Genomic DNA, 21,477 nt, shown 5'->3' with positions numbered 1-21,477 from the left:
CTCAGCCTAGCCGGCATGGGTTCGAATGTTGGTTCTAACACGGGTCTTTATTAAAAAAAAAGTCAGTAGGGGCTTCTCCCCTACTTGTCTAGTTTATTTGGTTCCTCAAAAAAGTTAAATAGGTTCCTCAAAATGAAAAAAAAAATCGTTGCTGGGTTTTGCTTAGCAGGTGGCATTGCTCAATTGTTTTGACAATATTTGAGCACATTACAAATCAATATCATATCACAAATCATTGTCCATGAAAGATTACAAAGAAATGAAGGATTCAAGGAGCTGCTCCGGGTGAGAATGACATTTACATCGACCCCAAACTCACCAACGGAGCATCTAAATCAATAAGCTGGTTTTGCTGTTTATTCACCTATAAGGTCCAATAAATAGAGAGTTACATCATTGTGTGTCGAACGCATCTATTAGTTGCTGAATAACACCATCTATCGCCAGATGGGACCAAAGGCACCGCTCATATTTCTTGGCTGAAGTATTGTAGATGCCTCTCTAAGACGAGGCATTGTGTAGGAATGTGTCGAATATTCGACAGAGCAGTTGGATAAATCCTCAGAAGTATCGAATTGGACCATCCAGGCTGCCAGAGGCAAACTGCAGATATCAAAATAACCACACGGTAAGACAAAACCTACTGAGAACGAATACCTCCGAAACAAGGTTCCAGCAAATTGAGGCATGAACTGGATTACCTGCTGTACAATGGGATTTGTTGATGTCATGAATTCTTCTGTCATCCCTTCCCAAACTATCTTTCCCTCATGGAGAAACAACAACCTGAACATTTAAAAACATGGTCCTCAGCCTAACAATTAACCAACAGAAAGTTCCAAAGCACAGAGGAACAAAACAGTTCCAGCCAATACCTATCAACAGCTCTTCTTATTGTGCTATGCTGATGAGTGACAACCGCATACGATGCTATCTTTCCTGGCTTACCCATAGCATCTTTCCCTGTCACGTGCATGGAACGTATAAGGTCTTCAACGACAGTGGATGCTATAGGGTCAAGCCCAGCTGTAGGTTCATCGTATAAAAGAACCTGACAGAAGAAAATTGACTATAAGTTCACAAAGACAACTAAAAAGCAAGCTAAGCTGTCTGATCTCCTGGTATTTCAGAAATGCTTCCGATGATTCGGTAACTTACAACTGATAAGGGCATACCTCTGGCTCTATTGTTTCTTTTGTGTCATCATTTATTATTGAACGAGCAAGGGCTACACGCTTTTTCATGCCTCCGGATAATTCAGATGGCATTCGCTCCTCGACACCCTGCACACATTACATGATAATCTGCATTACAATCAAGTACTAGCAGGAAACTAATGCTCTTCTGGACCTATCAAAGCTAATAACAATAATCTAGAATACTTCAACTATGTTTTCTCTGAAATACACAGAAAACAGAGATATCATATACAAATATTAAGCAATATTCCGTGGAAATATGTTTCCAACTGCAATGCCTGTCACTCCAGTAAAAGGTTAACTTAAGTAAGATAAAAGCTTAACTTACTTTTAGGCCTACTGCAGCCAATGTTTCCGTCACTAGTGCACCTATTCGCTCCTCAGACAACTTGGAGTTTTCATATCTAAAAGCAAAGACCAGAGGAAATAGATCAGATCAATCTTGAAAACTAAGTACGCTCAAGGAAACTGGAAAGGAAGTTCCTTACAAAAGAAATCCAACGTTTTCACGAACATTGAGAGAATCAAACAATGCCGCACTTTGAAATACCTGCATAAGGAATTTCACACAAATTTATCATGAAAATCTGGATGAGAAGATAATCATGCCGTTCCATTCCACAAATGCATGGATACAATTAGGAAGTATACCAAGCCAATCCGGAGACCTGATATATCCTCATCACTAACTAAGCCCTGTCTTTTCTTTCCGCATATGAATACCTCGCCCTGCTCATATGTTGCAAAACAGCCATGAATAATGAATGACAATCAGTATCTCATCAAAAGTGTACCTCCCCAAAACCATACTAGTAACAGAGATAAATTGGGAAAATGGGACAACCTTATCAGGGGCTAGAAGGCCCGCCATAACCTTCAAAATAGTTGATTTGCCAGTTCCCGAAGGACCGATTATTCCAACAGCTTCACCATGTCTAATCTACATAATAATGTAAGTATCATTTTGGATCATAAGTGAAATTGCTGAGTAAATGCTAACGCAGCCCAAGAACTCTCATAATATAACTTAAACCCATACTAATTAAGATGCAGCGTGACTGCTTTGTGGATAGTACGAGCAACGTAAGAGAACTAGTGACTAGACTGCCCAAGGTAACAGAAATACAACATGATTCACAGTTCTATATGTATTGACAAGTTACAGTACGAAGCCTGCATTGCATCATAAGATGGATTTGAAAAACATCTAAGGGCATCTCAAACGCGTAATTTGCCATCCAACGCAGTACCCCATCGGTTCGCCGACGCGTCCGGCTGTCTGTTTTCCCACAAACCAGAAGCAAACTGGGGGGGGGGGGGGGGGGGGGGTTACATGATTGCACACAGCGGCCGGCCATACATAATTTCCTTATAGGTTAGGGTTAATTTGCGATCCATGTTCTTGTGGTCTGATGTGCTTTACTGTATATGAATAACCTGGGAGCATCTAATCTTATTAGGTTTACTACTATTGCGCCAGTAAATTGTAGCTATGTGAGGATGAATTGTTTTTCTATCTACCACTGTAGCTAAATCACATTACTATGCAAAGATCGATAACTATTGTTTCCCACTTTGTTGCTGTCTCTGGCTCTATTATCTTATCTAATCTTTTGGATTCCACTGGTGATCAATGCTGGCTATAGATGTGTTTTCTACCTACCATTGCTTGAGCCTTAATTTGTGGTGCACTAGCCATACATAGGGATGGGTAAATTACAGTATGATGCATACACTTGCCAATGCATTCCGACAAGTGGTGCAAGAATGAATCTGCTCTGGCTCTGTTTTGTTACAGTTATGTTTCTTATCTGAATTTCTTATCCTGTTATGATGTAGTTACTTCTGATACCTCAACCTATGTTCTGTGTTTTCAATCAATATCTATTGATTAATGCATTCCTTGTTTTGTGGTTCAGTTTGTCGCAAAACATCTATGTACTGCATGTCTCATTAGCTCTGTTCTTGTAAATGCAAACCAGGATCCCTCCGCAGCCAGGTACCCTCCGCCCCCTTGCTGATGCCGTCCATGGCGGACATCACGCCTAGCAGGTGTTCGGTCAAATGCCACTGAGCTTTTTTTCTTTTTGAACATTTTGTTGTTTTCTAGAGTAATTCGATGGTGGGGTACTCGGTGATCGAGGGGGGATTGTTGTGTGATGCCTGGTTGGTCGTATGTGCAGACTTTGTAGGCATGAGGCAAAGGGGTTAGACCTTTTGGCAGCGGGTGCATGCTTCATTTCATGAGGAAAAAAGAACTTCGAGCCCTATGACATGCACATCATCCATGAACACAATGTGAAGTCGCTATCGCATCGACGGTACACCATCTGCAGCTCCGTCATGAAGTTTTGTGTTGTGGTTCACCAAGTGGAGACAATGTGGCCATTGGGCTCGTCAACCATCGAGATTGTAAGTTTTGCTTCTTGTTGTTCTTCATGTTGGCTAATTCATTCATTTACTCAATGTTGCTCTACAAGTTGTATAGTGCTGCCATCTTGTACTACAGGACCGAGGGCAGGCCATTCACGCACATACATTGTTGGATGAAGCTCAAGGGGCAGTATGTGTAGGACGACCTATGTCGATTCTGACTCGACACTCAAGTATCGTTGAATCCAAAAAAACTTGTTAAACATCCAATTATCTCGGATGTAATATTTCCATTTGAACTATTGTTGTCCTAGGGATATTCGCATGTTATTCATGGATGAATTATGCTATTTTCTATAATTATTTTGAGTGTTGCGGATTTTATGAGAAAAGAAAAACAAAGGCAGACATTTAGGGGACAGGATTGGATGGCCGGGTCCTGCATCAGTGTCCGCAAACTGGTCCAGACCAGTCCGCGGACAAATACAATGTCTGTTTTAGGGAACAGCGTTGGAGATGCCCTAAGCACCCTACAACGAATAGTTGGTTTGAAATAATGCCCAATGAGCACTGAACCAAAACAATCAGTAAGGAGTCGAAAAATGTACAGGCCCCTACAAGGACTCACCTTGAAGCTGACGCCTTGCAGTACATGCTTGTCCCCAAAGGACTTGTGCACATCCCTGCATTCTATAAGAACACCGTGCTCATCGCCAATCTGTCTGCCCAAATCCCAGTTCTTAGCCACGTTCGAACCCTGCAGCGCGATGAAAACAAAACACCATTCATCAGTGCAAACTCCGTGGTGGCATGGCAACAATTCGACTAAGCTACATCAGGATCCCAGCGTCCTTGCAAGACCGCACCTCGCGCAGGTTCCCTGCATTGCCCAAACCAGGTCTCCTTGTGGCCGACACGACCGCACGGCACTTCCTCGACGACAGCACGCCTAACCTGCCTAAGCAAGAACATGTGCAAGGTATTACCACCATACCTCATTTGATAAAAAAACAAATTCAATTCAACGAAAGGCATAACAGCAGGCTACGCCGCACAATTAACTTAATCGCATTACAAATGGTTTCACCTTTTTTCAGGTGTCGGTGCACAGTTACCCTGATTAATACTAATTGTCAACAATACAGTCAGTGAAGCAAGCAAGGAATCCACCCGGGCGCCGGCGAATCGACAATCCATTCCACCAAAACGAGCCGCGATCGGCGGTCCTCCACGAGCGCAATTCGACCATCCACATCAAAGCAGAACGGAGGCTTCCAAGAACTACAAGACGCAAAGAGGAAGAGGAAAGATCCAGCCATCCAGGCCGTGGAATTACCTGAACGGGAGGGCGGCGCGGAGGCAGGGGGCGCCGGAGTGGCGCGGGACGGGGACGCGGCCCACGTGGGCGCCCGGGCGCCGGAGCGCGGCGGCGGCGGTCGGCGGCGACGCCATGGTGGCGCTCGGCGGCGAATGGAGGATGAAAAGAAAGGTGGGTGGAATCCTCCTGCTCGCTTGGGGATGTGACGCGACCAAGGCCCACATCCCGCATCCCGCACCCGCTGCATTAAGTGCGATCACAACCGTCCGTTGGCGATCCGACGGCTGGGATCCTCCTCCACGCGCGGCCGAAGGATGCCAAATTACCAAGCTGCCCGGGCCGCGAAATCTGCGATGGCGACGGTGCGGTGGCGGGTGCTGGCGGCGTCGGCGGCGCTGCGGCTGGCGCTGGTGGCGTACGGGGAGTGGCAGGACGCGCACCTCGAGGTGCGCTACACGGACGTGGACTACCTCGTCTTCTCCGACGCGGCGGCCTCCGTCGCCGCCGGGGGCTCCCCGTTCGCGCGCGCCACCTACCGCTACTCCCCGCTCCTCGCCTTCCTCCTCCTCCCCAACTCCCTCCTCCACCCCGCCTGGGGCAAGCTCCTCTTCTCCGCCGCAGGTAGCCCCTGCCACCGCTCGCCCACACGCTGCCTGCAGTTGCGGTCGAATTCCTTGCGATGTTGATATTTTTGCGGTGCAGATTTGCTCGTTGGGTTGTTCATCGACACCATTCTCGAGCTGCGGGGCGTCCAGGCGAAGACGCGGATCTGGTGCGTGGTGGCCTGGCTGTTCAACCCCTTCACCTCCACCATCGGCACCAGAGGGAACTGCGAGCCCATCGTCTGCGCCGCCATGCTCTGGATCCTCATCTGCTTGATGAAGGGTGTAAGCTCTGAATCCTTTTTTTTTTATGTCTGTTCAGTGATAGCTGCTACCTTTATGAACTAGCTCAGAATATTTTGCAGCTGTATTGATCTGCTGATTCTTACATGTCAAAACTAGGAATATTTCTCTTCGAATTTGAGTAGGGATATAATTGGTCTGAAAGTTGCGATGATGTTCTGCAAATTTAGTTTATGTTTACTCTGTCTTTTCTTATGTTTTGTTCACCAATCAATCGTCTCTCTGTTGGTTTAGCTTATTTTTGTGAAGTAGTGGAATTTAACCTGTTATTTAAGGGGGTTTAACCTATTGGACCAATGGATTTACAAACAAAAATTTGGCAGAGTATATTTTACAAAGTTGGGTGTTGCTTATGCAATGAAATACTGATGTTAACCTCTCAGAAGAAGGAAGGTGTACCCATAATCCAAGAAAATCGTACTAGATTTCTATCACTTTTGCAAAACCACGTATACCAAATAATTTGCTTCTTATACATAGTTCTAGTCTCCTCTGTACCTGTCCGATATTTCTCCTTGAAAGTCATTAGTACTTGGTGCTCAACAGCTAAAGTACCTTTGCTTCAGAATTCAGGTTTCCTTTTGATTAATGTCTTAATGCGTTTACTCAATGCGTTTCTTTTGTCCTGTTTCTTCACTTGCTTTACTCAATGCGTTTAGACAGACATTCAGCTTCATAATCTAGTTTGTGAAGTGAAAGTTGTCAGGCAAATGCTTCGCTTGCTTGCAACTTCCCAAATGACTTGCAGATCATTTATTCTGTTGCTTACTTGGATCATAAGTATGGACAATTTAGTAATATTTTCAGTCACATGTAGTTAGAAGATTAAAAACATAGAGTTATTGCATAAATATTTTGCATGGCTATCTTACAGTTTGATTATCTACTGCAGGTAGAGTACTGCAAGCAGCATTCTGGTATGGGCTGATTGTGCACTTCAGAATATACCCAATTATATATGCAATCCCCTTTGTTATTGTTCTTGGCAAGAATTATGCCGGTCCTGCTGGTAGACCTGTCCTTACACAGTGGAGTTCAAAACAGCAGTTACAAAGCAATAAAGCCAGGGAAAATTTGGAAGAACCGACATCACTCTTGGCGACTCTATGGAATTTTCTCAGTAGCCTTGTTACAAGAGATACTATCCTGTTTGGGTTGTTGTCTGGATCTATGTTCTTTGCTTGGACTGGCATCTTCTTCTATCTATACGGGTGGGAGTTTCTAAATGAAGCACTCCTTTACCACCTCACACGGACTGATCCAAGGCACAATTTCTCGATTTACTTCTATCACATATATCTGCACCATCAGCAAGGGTTCTCAAGCATACAGAGGCTGGCTTCGTTCCTGCCGCAGCTGATCGTGCAGTTGGCGCTCATCATACGCTTCTCCAGGGACCTTCCGTTTTGCATGTTCCTCCAGACAGTCGCATTTGTGGCTTTCAACAAGGTGAGGCATCTGAAACTTTTTTCTGTTTGTGTGAAACGACTACGGTAACCTGAAATACTAACAGTTGCTACTCTGTCGACGAGCAGGTGATGACAGCGCAGTACTTCGTGTGGTTCTTCTGCCTGCTGCCCCTCATCCTCCCCTGGACCGGCATGAAGCTGAAGTGGAAGGGCCTGGTCTGCACGCTGGTGTGGATGGGGTCCCAGCTGCATTGGCTGATGTGGGCCTACCTGCTGGAGTTCAAGGGGCGGAACGTGTTCGTGCAGCTCTGGGCCGCGGGCCTCGTGTTCCTGGCCGCCAACACCTTCGTGATGATCATGGTGATCAGGCACCACAGTCACACCCCACTCTTCTCGGCGCCGGCGGGGCCCAGGACCAAGATTGCCGCCAAGAAGGAATAGCCACGTGGCTACGTAGTTTACTTTCTTTGCCAACTGATGACTGTACTGTTTTCCGATAAAGTGATGATTGTACTGTTGCCTTGCCTTAGCATGGAATGGATCTTGCCTGAGTTGCAGCATGCTGTAGCTTTGCTTCTAATAGGATATAAACAGCAAGCGTACAATAGTAGAGTAATTCTCTTTTTAGGTGTTCATCAATAGGAGTTTTCTGTTCACTGGAATTTTGAGGTATGGTTGGCGAACTGTAATGGGATTTAAATTTACTGGAATTAATTTGCAGTTGCTTCGGCATAGAAAAACGTTGTAATGGGAGTACTACCTTTGTGTGATTTTTCTTTGAATCGATGGTCTTGAATTATTACTACTCCAAGAACCCAAACCAATACTGGTCGAAATCTAGTAATTCCGGCGGTATTAATTTAAGGTTAGTGTTTAAAAAGATTAGTACTCACAAGGTACATGTAAGCTGTGCTGGGAAGTCTCAGCAAGATGACCGCGTGGCCTAATGGATAAGGCGCTCGCCTCCGGAGCGGGAGATTCTGGGTTCGAGTCCCAGCGTGGTCGGCATGTTTTTTAGTTTATTATTTTGATATTTTTTCCCTTTCTCTGTAATAATGACGCCTTGATGTAGTGTGCTTTCAAGTGGCGCCTTCATCTCACCAGGTATGGCATGGCGGTACTTGTCTTGCGGGCGACCAAGACGATGTACATCACCCTCGTGAGCAAGCCGTCCGATGGCAGCCGAAAGCTATCCCAATGCATCTCATTCCTATGAAAAACTAGCATCGCCCCTTTTACATATATACCTGGCTAAAGTTAACCTTAGCACCTATGCCGGCAGGCCAAGCATATGTTTTCTAGTTTATTATTTTGACATTTTTTCCCTTTCTCTGTAATAATGGCGCCTTGATGTAGTGTGCTTTCAAGTGGCGCCTTCATCTCACCAGGTATGGCATGGCGGTACTTGTCTTGCGGGCGACCAAGACGATGTACATCACCCTCGTGAGCAAGCCGTCCGATGGCAGCCGAAAGCTATCCCAATGCATCTCATTCCTATGAAAAACTAGCATCGCCCCTTTTACATATATACCTGGCTAAAGTTAACCTTAGCACCTATGCCGGCAGGCCAAGCATATGTTTTCTAGTTTATTATTTTGACATTTTTTCCCTTTCTCTGTAATAATGGCTGACGGGGTGTGAAGACTTGATGTAGTGTGCTTTCAAGTGGCGCCTTCATCTCACCAGGTATGGCATGGCGGTACTTGTCTTGCGGGCGACCAAGACGATGTACATCACCCTCGTGAGCAAGCCGTCCGATGGCAGCCGAAAGCTATCCCAATGCATCTCATTCCTATGAAAAACTAGCATCGCCCCCTTTACATATATACCTGGCTAAAGTTAACCTTAGCACCTATGCCGGCAGGCCAAGCATATGTTTTCTAGTTTATTATTTTGACATTTTTTCCCTTTCTCTGTAATAATGGCTGACGGGGTGTGAAGACTTGATGTAGTGTGCTTTCAAGTGGCGCCTTCATCTCACCAGGTATGGCATGGCGGTACTTGTCTTGCGGGCGACCAAGACGATGTACATCACCCTCGTGAGCAAGCCGTCCGATGGCAGCCGAAAGCTATCCCAATGCATCTCATTCCTATGAAAAACTAGCATCGCCCCTTTTACATATATACCTGGCTAAAGTTAACCTTAGCACCTATGCCGGCAGGCCAAGCATATGTTTTCTAGTTTATTATTTTGACATTTTTTCCCTTTCTCTGTAATAATGGCGCCTTGATGTAGTGTGCTTTCAAGTGGCGCCTTCATCTCACCAGGTATGGCATGGCGGTACTTGTCTTGCGGGCGACCAAGACGATGTACATCACCCTCGTGAGCAAGCCGTCCGATGGCAGCCGAAAGCTATCCCAATGCATCTCATTCCTATGAAAAACTAGCATCGCCCCTTTTACATATATACCTGGCTAAAGTTAACCTTAGCACCTATGCCGGCAGGCCAAGCATATGTTTTCTAGTTTATTATTTTGACATTTTTTCCCTTTCTCTGTAATAATGGCTGACGGGGTGTGAAGACTTGATGTAGTGTGCTTTCAAGTGGCGCCTTCATCTCACCAGGTATGGCATGGCGGTACTTGTCTTGCGGGCGACCAAGACGATGTACATCACCCTCGTGAGCAAGCCGTCCGATGGCAGCCGAAAGCTATCCCAATGCATCTCATTCCTATGAAAAACTAGCATCGCCCCCTTTACATATATACCTGGCTAAAGTTAACCTTAGCACCTATGCCGGCAGGCCAAGCATATGTTTTCTAGTTTATTATTTTGACATTTTTTCCCTTTCTCTGTAATAATGGCTGACGGGGTGTGAAGACTTGATGTAGTGTGCTTTCAAGTGGCGCCTTCATCTCACCAGGTATGGCATGGCGGTACTTGTCTTGCGGGCGACCAAGACGATGTACATCACCCTCGTGAGCAAGCCGTCCGATGGCAGCCGAAAGCTATCCCAATGCATCTCATTCCTACGAAAAACTAGCATCGCCCCCTTTACATATATACCTGGCTAAAGTTAACCTTAGCACCTATGCCGGCAGACCAAGCATTGATTTAACTTATGCTATGAGTTTTAATGTTGATCTGCTACGAAAAGGACCTATGTGTAAAAACTGGTGAGCATCGACGGCATAGTATAATTTCTCCCTTAATGCCTCCCGCTCCACTTCCACTAAGAATTTGAGTCGAGCTATCGAGGAGAAGCTATGGTGCCTTTGAATCAATATATGGGTCCTTCATTTGTTCTATTTAATCTGATGGGCAAGATCAGTTGCTACTTCACTGTTTATGATTAGGAATACCACCTCTAAACCAAATGTTAGGCAGAGCCATGTTTTAAGAAAAATAATGCATTCTAGGTGGCAATTAACGAGGTACGTACTACGTAAGGGCACTATCATTCTGATAATTACACTTTGTTATCAACATGCAACACAAACCAGCCAGCTATCATTCTCGCAAAAAATGAATATGTAATTGTTGCATACCTGATGAAACCATCACAAGAGAGATGAACAAATCAAACAAACGCAATGCTATGAACATGTAATTAATAACTGCAAAGTTTGAAGAAAACAAGATTATCATGAGTTCCAGCTTTTTTTTAAACCACATGTTCACCATATAGAACCATAAGTTATAACAAACTCGCTGGACTGTCTACACTGGACAATACCAAAGAGTACAACCATCATGGCACGACACTCTTCTCCTACAGCGTGGTCGATTTGTTTGACATCTTTTCCCTATATTTCTTTGTAATGGCTGTCGGGATGTGAAGACTTGATGTAATGTGCTTTCAAGTGGCGCCTTCATCTCACCAGGGAGTACGACATGGCGGTGCTTGTCTTGCGGGCGACCAAGACGATGTACATCACCCACGTGAGCAGGCCGTCCGATGATAGCCGAAAGCTATACTTCCATTCCCAATGCATCTCATCCCTACGAAAATCTAGCATCGTCCCCCTTACATATATACCTGGCTAAAGTTAACCTTAGCACCTATGCCGGCAGGCCAAGCATCGATTTAACTTATGCTATGAGTTTTAATATTGATCTGCTACGAAAAGGCCCTGTGTGGTTTGTGATGGTATCCGCGGCGCGAACAGTGGTGGCATTGGCCACCTACTGCCCCACTATTTATAATGCCAGTGTGCATACAAAGGGATGGGACCCTATGTTATCAATGCACCAAGCTATCTTTCTTATGCATTTATCTTCTATATCTAAATAGCTAGCCCCCACTAACTATTTCCCTCAACATGCAAGCATGCCACATCATCGCACAACATGCACGAGAAAAGGCTCACACTCACTATCATATGTCTCGCAACATGCAAGCATGCCACTTCATCATGAAACCTGCATGAAAAAAGACCTATCTCAACATGCAAATTTCTATTTTATTATTCTATTTATATTTAATAAAAGAATTACAACTATATAGTGATCAAACATAATAAATTATATGTAGTTTCAGTTTTATCCATTTATATATGTTTTATACAATGAATCACATTGAGATATGTTATAAAATATTCCCGCAACAACGTGCGGGGTATCATCTAGTGTTGGTGATGGACGGGTATGACTTCTGTTAGAAATCTATTCAGGCACATGTTATCTCTGCGGCAGTTGCTCTTTTTTTCTTTTCTTCTCGTACTGCATCAACTAGATTGTAAAAACTGGTGAGCATTGACAGCATAGTATAATTTCTGGCTTAATGCCTCCCGCTCCACTTCCACTAAGAATTTGAGTCGAGGTACCGGGGAGAAGCTATGGTGCCTTTGAATCAATATATGGGTCCTTCATTTGTTCTATTTAATCTGATGGGTAAGATCAGTTGCTACTTCAATGTTTATGATTAGGAATACCACCACCAAACCAAATGTTAGGCAGAGCCATGTTTTAAAGAAAAATAGTGCATTCTAGGCGGCAATTAACGAGGTACGTACTACGTAAGGGCGCTATCATTCTGATAATTACACTATGTTATCAACATGCAACACAAACCAGCCAGCTATCATTCTCGCAAAAAAAAAAGAATATGTAATTGTTGCATGCCTGATGAAACCATCACAAGGGAGATGAACAAATCAAACAACCGCAATGCTATGAACATGTACTTAATAACTGCAAAGTTCGAAGAAAACAAAATTGTCAAGAGTTCCAGCTTCTTTTAAACCACGTGTTCACCATATAGAACCGTAAGTTATAACAAACTCGCTGGACAATACCAAATTAAGAGTACAACCACCATGGCATGTACTCCGTAGTTGACTTTTTATTTTTATTATTTTGTGGCAAAATGTTCCATTTTTTTTGAGAAACCAGATGGTCATCATATAAAACTGTAAGTTGCAACAAACTCGGTCCACACTGAACAATACCAAAGAGTACAACCATCATGAGACGACAACAAGACAGATCCAAAAACATTTAAATTTATAAACAACAAAATGTTCCAGTTTGGATCAGGTTCTCCTACAGGGGCCTTAGAGATGACAATTTGAGAAAAAACATCGTTACTTTGGATGCCGGGGAAGCTCGACTCCTCAGTTGCTGGAGCCACAAATATGTGAAGCCTTGATGCAATATGCTTTCAAATCGCAGCTTGTTCTCCACAGATAGTACACAGCAGTACTTGTCTTCCGGCTGACAAAGAAGTACATTGCCGTGGTGGTAAGCAAGCCATCCTAGGGTTGCGGAAAGATATACTTCCATTCCCAACACATCTCATTTCTATGAAATCTAGCATCGTTCGCTTACATATATCCAGCTAAAGTTAACTTTAGCAACTTTGCAAGAGAGACGGCGGGACAAGCATCAATTTTACTTATGCTACGAGTTTTTATGTTGATCTGCTACAAAGGTCATGTGTGATTTGTGATTGTATTTGTGATGCGAACAATGGTTGGCATTGGCCACCACCTGCCCCACTATTTATTTATAATGTTAGTGCGCCATATGAAGGGACCATTTGTTATGAATGTGTAGTTATTTTTCTAATACATTTATGTTAGAAAAGGAAGGGTACCACTTCTGGTAGAAATCAAGTCGGGCACATGTTATCTCTACGGACTTGCTCTCTTTTTCCTCATATCGTACAACTAGACTATCAAAACTGGCTTGTTTTGTTATTTTGACTGAGCATCAACTGCACTATATAAATTCTTTATTCATGCCTCTGGCTCCACTTCAGCTGAGAATTTGAGTCGAGGCACCGTGGAGAAGATATGGCGCCCTTATATCCATATGGGTCCTTCATTAGTTCTACTTCATCCAATGGATAAGATCATTTGGTACTTCAACATAAATGCTTAGGAGTACCACCACCAAATGTTAGGGAGAACCATATTTTACATAAAGACGTACGTACTACATAAGGGTGCTATCATTACGCAAATTACATTATGTTATCGGCATGCAACACAAACCAGCCGGCTGGAAATCTGACAGTCAAGAATTACCGGATGCATCGTAGTAAGACCACGTCCTAATTGTTGGCTACCTGATGAAACCAACACATGAGAAATGAATGGACCAATCAAACAACCACAATGCTATGAACATGTAATTAATAGCTGCGAAGTTTCAAGCAAAATTGCAATATTATCAAGGACTCAATGTAATTCCCGAGGATGTCCGATTACTGGGATACAACAGAGGATCGAGAGGATTGACCAGTAGCCGATGTGTCAAAATTCCATGGGCGGGGATGTGGCTGATTAGGGCATCCGGAGGGAATGAAACATTAATTCTAAAACATCACCCTAATTCATGTGTTCGATTTAGTTGGTATTCCCGTTCTTGTCTATCGAGTATCATGGTGCCGTAAAAGAACTCAAGATGAGTCTATGTGAATCATTACTTTGGTGTTGAGTGGAGTTATTCAAAACATGCCCTAATTAAGTACTTTCTCCGTTCCAAAATTCTTGTCAATACTAAAATGTGAAGACAAATATAAGACAAGAATTTTGGGACAGAGGGACTAGATTAGCATCATGGTTGTTTTTTTGTTAGTTCTATTTTGGATGCACACATCGAGCAGTACTCGGTTTGTCACCTTTAATGATCTCGCACCTCTTTTCTCTGTCGGAGGGAAGATGCCGGTTGAACTCCTATGCACCCTCGCACACTCAGCCGTTCCTTGCCTTTGAGATTGGAGCCAGTGCCAAACCGTATCAGAACCTACTGGTCTAAGGGTCTTCAAAGACCGCTCTCAGGAACGGACCACTCTTTTTTAGTCACTTGCATCTACTCCCTCCGTTCAAAATTACTTGTCGTAAAAATGGATGTATCTAGACATATACTAAAGTACTAAAAAATGTTTCTTTAGCTCTTTTTTTTGGGGTCAATATCGACCTCATAGTACAATTTCCTCCTACGTCATCCTCGCGAGTGCATTCAACTCTACTTCACCTGAGAACTAGAGTCGTAGTTTAGGACAGTAAAACTGAGCCTAAACCGGGCCTTCTCACGGCATGTGCTGTTTAGCCGTTAGATCTCCTGGTTTGGTCGTCCTAGGCCGTCATATTTGAGGGAAAATCCTATTGGACGCTCGCTGCGGTCAAGTGTCGGGCGATCACGCAGAGCAGCCAAGCCAACGACAAAACATGGGCCGATCCACTTCCAGATATACACAGTCCGTCCAAATGGTTTTGGGAACCTTCTAGAAGGTTCCCCTAAACCGGTTTTTTGTTGTTGTTTTGATTCTTTTCTGGTTTTCCCGGCTTTCTATTATTTTTTATTTTACTTTTTTCATTTTTCTTATTCATTTTTTCTGTTTCTGTTTCTTTCTCTTTCTCTTTCCTTTTTCACGTTTATTTTCCTTTTTCAAAAAGTGTCCAGAAATTTCAAAATTTATTACATTTTTCAATTTTCTGTTAAAAATATATGAAAATGTTTCCCATTTTCAAATTTTGTTTCAAATGTACAAAGTTCGAAAAAGATGAGAATCTCAATAATTGTTCGCATTTTGAATTTTTTTTCAGAAATTTCAAAAAATATTCTAAGTCACAAATTTTGTTTCTTTTTTCAAAAATTGTTCGGAATCTTACTTTTGTTCTGTAAATTTGTTCGGAATGTTAATTTTTGTTCTCATTTTTTCAAATTTTGTTCATGGTGTTCGTGTTTTCAAAAGTTTGGAGTTCAAAAATTGTTCGGAATGTTAATTTTTGTTCTCATTGTTGTCCGTGTTTTAAAAATTGTTCGGAATCTTATTTTTGTTCTGAAGATTTGTTCAGAATGTTAATTTTTGTTCTCATTTTTTCAAATTTTGTTCATGTTGTTCGTGTTTTCAAAAGTTTGGAGTTCAAAATTTGTTTGGAATGTTAATTTTTCTCCTCATTTTTACAAATTTTGTTCATTTTTACTGAAAATGTTCCTGTTTTCAAGTTTTGTTCGCTCATTTCAAAAAATGTTCGGTAATTCAGAAAATATTCACCTTTTTAAATTATGTTCCCACACCAGAAACTCTTTTTTTCGGAAAAAGTTCACATTTTAAAAAAATCAGAAATTTAAAAATGTATGGGAATTACCACAGTGGCTATGGACTAGCTTCCCTGACATGAGGAGAAGAGTTCGATTTGTTGCCTACAAATTTCATTTTTATGGAATTAGGCGAACTTGTTTTATTTTCACAGCTGCTTATAGTTCTTGAAGAGTCGCGCTGCAATTCTTACAAAACGCCCGTGTCGCAGTTGCTTGCGCATCGCGGGCATCTATAGAAGGTGGCGAGTTTGATTCCTACATAGCGCGCCCCTTTTTTGCTATTTTTCATTCTGCAAGGGCAGCGAATGGGCCGGCCCAGGTGATCCGTCTCCTGTGCCAACCTGCAACATTTTGCCGCAGTAAGCGGCACATAGGAGGTCTCATATTTGAGTGCACTTCCGTCTGGGCTAACTGTGCAGATTTGTGACCCAAGTGTCCTAAAAGGGTAATGCTACACCTACGAATGGTTTAATGTAATCTTACGTAATTAGACAGCTGGCAGGTTATGATTGGGGTTAGAGAAAAGGCGGCTCCACCCGACTTAAAATAGGGGGGAGGGGGTATTGATGGAAGGTTACGCAAGAGATTTACGTTAGTCTTTGTATAGGTGTAGGATTATCGGTCCTAAAAGGGCAGCTGTTCCGGACGAAAAAACGGAGCCATTTGGTAAACTGGGCCACTTATAGCAGCTGAGCCCATAAGCTAACGTCGCCGCGTCCCGTGTCCGGAAAATAAACCTATGCTCCAAATAGGAGGTGGATCGGCCAGGGTGGGTCGATCTGTGCGACGCGATGGATCATCCGTCGAGCCGACGCGCGCGAGATGGAAGATGAACGGATCGAGGTATGCAAGGGGCCTGCTGAGGGCGACGTGGGCGATGGTCTGCGAGGCCATCAAGCCGACGCACGAGAGGGGATCCAGCCAATCGCAAAGTTGATCGGCGCCATGGCAACGCGTGCAGCCTCCTACCCCGACTTTGAATCCATAAGGCTGGTCGTAATGGGAGTATCATAGCTAGTATCATGCATGTCAAGTATGCAATTTTGATAATGCGACATAGCATTAAATGAAGAAAGAGATGGTTGAGTATCATATCATGATACTGTATCATAATAAATACAATGCTATTATGTGTCATGCATGTCAATAAATAAAGTTTTTTATGATACTAGTACATGATACTATACATTAGGAAGATAGTATTACACACTAGTATCATATACATGATACTAACTTATGATACTATCCATTACAAGCAGCCTAACGACAAATCTCGCCGCGATTTGTGAACATGCATTCCTTGGCGAGATATCGGCCAAGATGGTCACCGCGCTTCCGCGGCAATGGTTCTTTCTCAAGGTCGTTTTCTTTGCTAATCAGGCTTGCCTCGAACCGGGCCTTGTAATCTTGTTTTCACGCTTTGTTTTTCTTTCCTTGCATATTTTGTGTATTTTTATGGTGGTTGTTTCTCTTTCACTAGATTTTTGTAGCACCTTAATATGCTATATGGTGTGTACTAAAATCAAATCTCAACACAAGCGGTATGCCCATATCGTGATTTTACACTGATTGATACAAGGGACTATATGACACAAATGGTTCTTTACAACAAGTTTTGTTTTCTAATTCCAAGACTATATGGCACCGATTTTCAGAAGTAATAGATGACATGAGATTCGATTGTTCCCTGGCGCCGGCGTTGTAGAAGTGCATGCTCTAGCCAATGTAATCAACAGACCGATCTGATGAAGAAGACTAGGCAGCACATTATAAGTCAACACCCCCCTCACGTGTGGCTCCCTAAGGCCTAAACGTGGACCGAAAGTGGGCTGCAATTTAATTGCGCCAGCCGGGTCTTGAACTCAAGACCTCTTGGCTCCGATACCAAGTAGAAGTGCATGCTCTAATCAATGCAACTAAAAGACCGATCTGATGAAAGAGACTAGGCAGCACATTATACATCAATAGGCGTGAACTGACTTCGGCCTGGAAGACAGCTTCATGCACCTGGGGCTGGATCTGCCGGATTCTCTCTCTCTGATCGATCTACGGCCTTGGGTGCGGGCAGCCAGGGAGGGGATCAGTGGACGGCTGTTCACCCGGAAGCGGACCTGGTGGCGGCCTGCTCAACAGTGTGACGGGAGGCCGAGCACGGCCGACGAAGGGACGGCGGTGGCTACTCCCTATTGTGCTCGAAATTGGGGGCGCCGGCCCCTCTTCTTTGACGGTGGTGGACTCTGGGGTCGTGTGGGCGACTCGGAGTCTGGATCTCGAGGTTGCATGGTGTCTATGGAGAACGTCTCATGTCTAGCATGTCATTGCTGGACCGAAGTTGATGTGACAATGACGGGCTGGTGGTATGGGACATCTGTCTTTCGGTGTCTTCTTTAGAGATATCCGGTTATTGAGGCGATGGTAATAAGATAAGGGTTGATGGTACATGCGGCTTCAACAATGACTTTATGCACTCCGCTGGAAACACAAGATTTCTGACAGGCTATGTCGACGTGCGCCTGCGTCGTGTCCTTGCTGAAGGTGGTGAATTGAAGTTTGGCTTCGAGGGTAAGAATCCGGACTTTAACCTTGTGTTGGGCTCGTCACCATTGACGCACGTGTGGCAATTCCTTCTTAAAGTCATAGTCTTGGAGTTTGTGTATTTTCCGTATTGATTTTATCTTGTGTCATAGGGTCAGCGGCTATTTGGTAGAGTTACTATCGCGAGTCATGCGGCCTTGGGGTTTCTTCATGCTTTTTTGGGTCGATGTTGTTCGGCTGTTGGATTTTATACTCTTAATAATATATGATTGTATGTATCGACCGATGTAGAGGTTGGGGTTATCCTCCTTTTTGAAAAAGAAAAATCAATCGATATACATGATTCTGTGTGGTGATCAAATATGTTTGTGGTTCTTGAGATGGCTACAGAAGAATTAGCAAACATCACAGATTAGTTAACGCATGTTGGACTGAAAATGGAGAGAATATAAGTCTGTAATATTGTTTTAATCACAATTCAAAGATGACTTGAACCTCGTTCTTCAACCAAGTACAAATGCTTGATAAACAAATAAAGACAATATATGTGTACATTAAAATTTCAAAGATAATCATTTGAGGATGGAGAAAGCTGGATGTACTGTACTTGACAAAAGACATAGATTGTACTTCCTCCTTTCCAGTTTATTGGGCTCATCTTTTTTTCCCCATATTACAAGTCTCATTTTCACGTCTTTCCATCACATGTTCATATTCCAAGGTGTCTTAAATTGATGCATGCAAGGATTAAAAGAAACCAATCAATACATGTAATCATTTCTATTCATTTAGTGGTCATCCATGCATACACTTAAATTAATGCAGATTAAAGTTTGAGTAATTTTATAAACTACGAGATACATTCCTCCACTTATCATCTACCTTGGTTGATGAGATTTCAGATTTAAACCCTATAAACCAGAAATGAGGGAGTACTTTTCTTGTTTTGTGCAGTTTGCTGAAGAAACATCTAAATATAAAATGTTGAAATATTTATGTGTCGAAGTCTCAGAGATCATCTTAGATATCAGTGGGTGGCAAACTCCTTTTATTATGCACACACTTGGTTGTTGTTTTGAACATAGAAATGAATGCAAGTTTATATAAATTGCAGGTCGTTGTATTTAGGTGGATTTTCACATGATAAATGTTACCGCAATAAGCGATGGAGTCCTTGCATTATACTCCCCCTTTTCAGTTTATAAGGCTTATTTCAACTTTTTTGTTTTTCCAATTTAAAGGGCTCATCTCCATCTCAATAAGCGATGGAGTCCTTACATTATAGGAGGTTTCCCCGTGTGTGTGTGCGCGCACGCGTGTGTACTTCTACACCATTCATCTCACTCTGTTCATGGCTAGCTTGGTATTTATCATTCCGTGACTCTAGGGAAAATTAACAGAGAACCGTAAGAAAAAATTATGGTCGCCCATGAAGAGATTTAGCATTTGCACTATGAGTGTAGAAGTGGGATACACCAGAAATACTAGTTGAACTTGAAAGAAAGTACTTGCAAAAGTGAAACTAGAGGAAGGCAGGTCACAGGAATGTTTTGGTGGCTAGACAGGATTTCCAAGAGGGAAGGAGCGTCTGGGACATCCTGATCGGGATCGCGGCCGGCCTCGCCGGTCCAGATGCTGTGGCCGAGGAGGCCCTCCACTGATTATGTTAGCATCTCTGTTAGGTTGTCTCTGCAAGCGATCAACACTAGGCTGGTTTGAGATAGGGCTTGTTATTATCTGTGTAATGATTGTGGCTAGGATAGTTCGACGACAGCGTAGTTTTGGGTCTATTGGTGTTCCGGGTCGCCCCCATGTTATGCTGGCTGTGTACTGTTTCCCTTTCAGTAGCAATGTTAAGCAAGCGGAGCAAAACCAAATGAGTAGCACCATTCCTGCAATCATGTCTTGGAACGTTCGAGGACTCGATTTGCCCGTGAAGCAATAGACTGTCAGCGAGGTTGTTAGCTCGTATAAGATTAGTCTCCCGTGTCTGCAAGAAACAAAGCTTGAAACCTGGTCTCCTGCTTTGGTTAGAGAGGTTGGCAGCTCTCCATTAGAAGGATGTGTAGTGCTGCCTGCCATGGGAACCCGTGCTGGTGCTGTGATCTTCTGGGATAAGAGAATCTTGGATGTGCAGTCACAGGCGATCTTCTGGTCTATTTTTACATTTCTGCATCAAAATGTTTTAGCTTTTTTTTTTTTGAGAAACCATGTGTTCATCAATATAAAACCGTAAGTTACAACAAACTCGGTCCACACTCCATCGGGCAATATCAAAAGAGTACAATCATCATGGCACATGGTCGATTTTTTATTTTATTTTTGCGGCAAAATGTTCCAAATTTTTTTCTCGAGAAACCACGTGCTCATCATATAAAATTGTAAGTTACAACAAAGATACACACTGGACAATACCAAAAAGTACAACCATCAACCATCATGTCACGACAGCAAGACACATCTCACCAAGAAGAAATTTATGAATAGCAAAATGTTCCAGTTTCAATTAAGTTCTGCTACAACGACAGCGGATGTGGCAATTTGAGAAACGCGGTGTTACTTTGGATTTTGCGGGAGCTCGCTTTCTCAGTTGCCGGAGCAACTATTTTGTGAAGACTTGATGCAATATGCTTTCAAGTCGCAGCTTCTCTCTGTCCATAAAGTACTACACTGCAGCATGTGTCTTTCAGCTGAGCAAAAAGATGTACATCACCGTGGTACGCAAGCCGTCCGAGACTACAGGAAAGATATATTTCCATTCCCAACGCATCCCATTTCTGTGAAATCTAGCATTGTCGCTTACATATACCCAGCTAAAATTAACTGTATGGATCTGCAGCCAAGCATCGATTTAACATATGCTATGAGTTATGATGTTGATCTGATATGAAGGCCCTTTGTGGCTTGTGAATGTATCTGCGGCGTGAACAATGGTTGGCATTGGCCACCTACTGCCTCAATGTTTATAATGTAACTGTGCCATACGAAGGCACTATATGTTATGAATGCGTAGTTATTTTTCTTATACGTTTATGTTGGATGAGGACGGGGACGTCTTCTGGTAGAAATGAATTCGGGCACATGTTATCTCTGCAGGAACTGTTTTGTTTTTCTCTCATATTGCATCAACTGACTATTAGAAAAGGTATGTTTAGTTATTTTGAGTGAGCATTGACTGCATATATAGTATAATTTCTTCCTTCATGCCTCCGGCTCACTACAGCTAAGAATTTGAGTTGAGGTA

The 21,477-nt window shown here is 43.1% G+C and overlaps 2 protein-coding genes and 1 non-coding gene across 4 annotated transcripts; 2 read left to right on the top strand and 1 right to left on the bottom strand.

Moving 5' to 3' along the window:
- Positions 1-197: 197 nt before the first annotated feature.
- Positions 198-5,152, bottom strand: LOC123104861 (protein TRIGALACTOSYLDIACYLGLYCEROL 3, chloroplastic). Of its 2 annotated transcripts, none has more exons than XM_044526777.1 (11): positions 4,909-5,152; positions 4,439-4,530; positions 4,201-4,329; positions 2,044-2,139; positions 1,851-1,928; positions 1,688-1,749; positions 1,528-1,603; positions 1,176-1,283; positions 876-1,051; positions 702-786; positions 198-603 (listed from the first exon to the last, which is right to left on the bottom strand). In XM_044526777.1, the coding sequence occupies exons 1-11, from the start codon at positions 5,135-5,137 to the stop codon at positions 562-564; spliced, it is 1,173 nt and encodes a 390-aa protein (XP_044382712.1). In that variant the 5' UTR covers positions 5,138-5,152; the 3' UTR covers positions 198-561. The 2 variants fall into 2 exon arrangements, with proteins under 2 accessions (XP_044382712.1, XP_044382713.1); XM_044526778.1 differs by having other exon boundaries at positions 4,439-4,526; positions 4,909-5,089.
- Positions 5,153-5,243: 91 nt separating this feature from the next.
- LOC123101570 (GPI mannosyltransferase 1) lies at positions 5,244-7,944 on the top strand. The gene is made up of 4 exons (XM_044522955.1): positions 5,244-5,511; positions 5,593-5,775; positions 6,688-7,244; positions 7,331-7,944. The coding sequence occupies exons 1-4, from the start codon at positions 5,244-5,246 to the stop codon at positions 7,643-7,645; spliced, it is 1,323 nt and encodes a 440-aa protein (XP_044378890.1). The 3' UTR covers positions 7,646-7,944.
- Positions 7,945-8,136: 192 nt separating this feature from the next.
- Positions 8,137-8,209, top strand: TRNAR-CCG (transfer RNA arginine (anticodon CCG)). Its single transcript has one exon. It is a non-coding gene; the product is annotated as a tRNA-Arg (tRNA).
- Positions 8,210-21,477: the final 13,268 nt, after the last annotated feature.

This window comes from Triticum aestivum, chromosome 5A (assembly GCF_018294505.1).
Source record: "Triticum aestivum cultivar Chinese Spring chromosome 5A, IWGSC CS RefSeq v2.1, whole genome shotgun sequence".
Classification (NCBI taxonomy): Eukaryota; Viridiplantae; Streptophyta; class Magnoliopsida; order Poales; family Poaceae; genus Triticum; species Triticum aestivum.
The sequence above is the reverse complement of the archived record's forward strand: the minus strand, read 5'-3'. Positions and strand labels throughout refer to the sequence as shown.

Excerpts from the sequence above, each read along its gene's own strand:
- LOC123104861 (XM_044526777.1), bottom strand. The coding sequence starts at position 5,137 with ATGCAGCGGGTGCGGGATGCGGGATGTGGGCCTTGGTCGCGTCACATC. Across the intron at positions 1,284-1,527 it reads TGGCTGCAGTAGGCCTAAAA|GGTGTCGAGGAGCGAATGCC; the intron begins GTAAGTTAAGCT and ends TAATGTGTGCAG. Across the intron at positions 1,052-1,175 it reads AAGAAACAATAGAGCCAGAG|GTTCTTTTATACGATGAACC; the intron begins GTATGCCCTTAT and ends TTCTTCTGTCAG.
- LOC123101570 (XM_044522955.1), top strand. The coding sequence starts at position 5,244 with ATGGCGACGGTGCGGTGGCGGGTGCTGGCGGCGTCGGCGGCGCTGCGG. Across the intron at positions 5,512-5,592 it reads GCTCCTCTTCTCCGCCGCAG|ATTTGCTCGTTGGGTTGTTC; the intron begins GTAGCCCCTGCC and ends TTTGCGGTGCAG. Across the intron at positions 5,776-6,687 it reads CCTCATCTGCTTGATGAAGG|GTAGAGTACTGCAAGCAGCA; the intron begins GTGTAAGCTCTG and ends TATCTACTGCAG.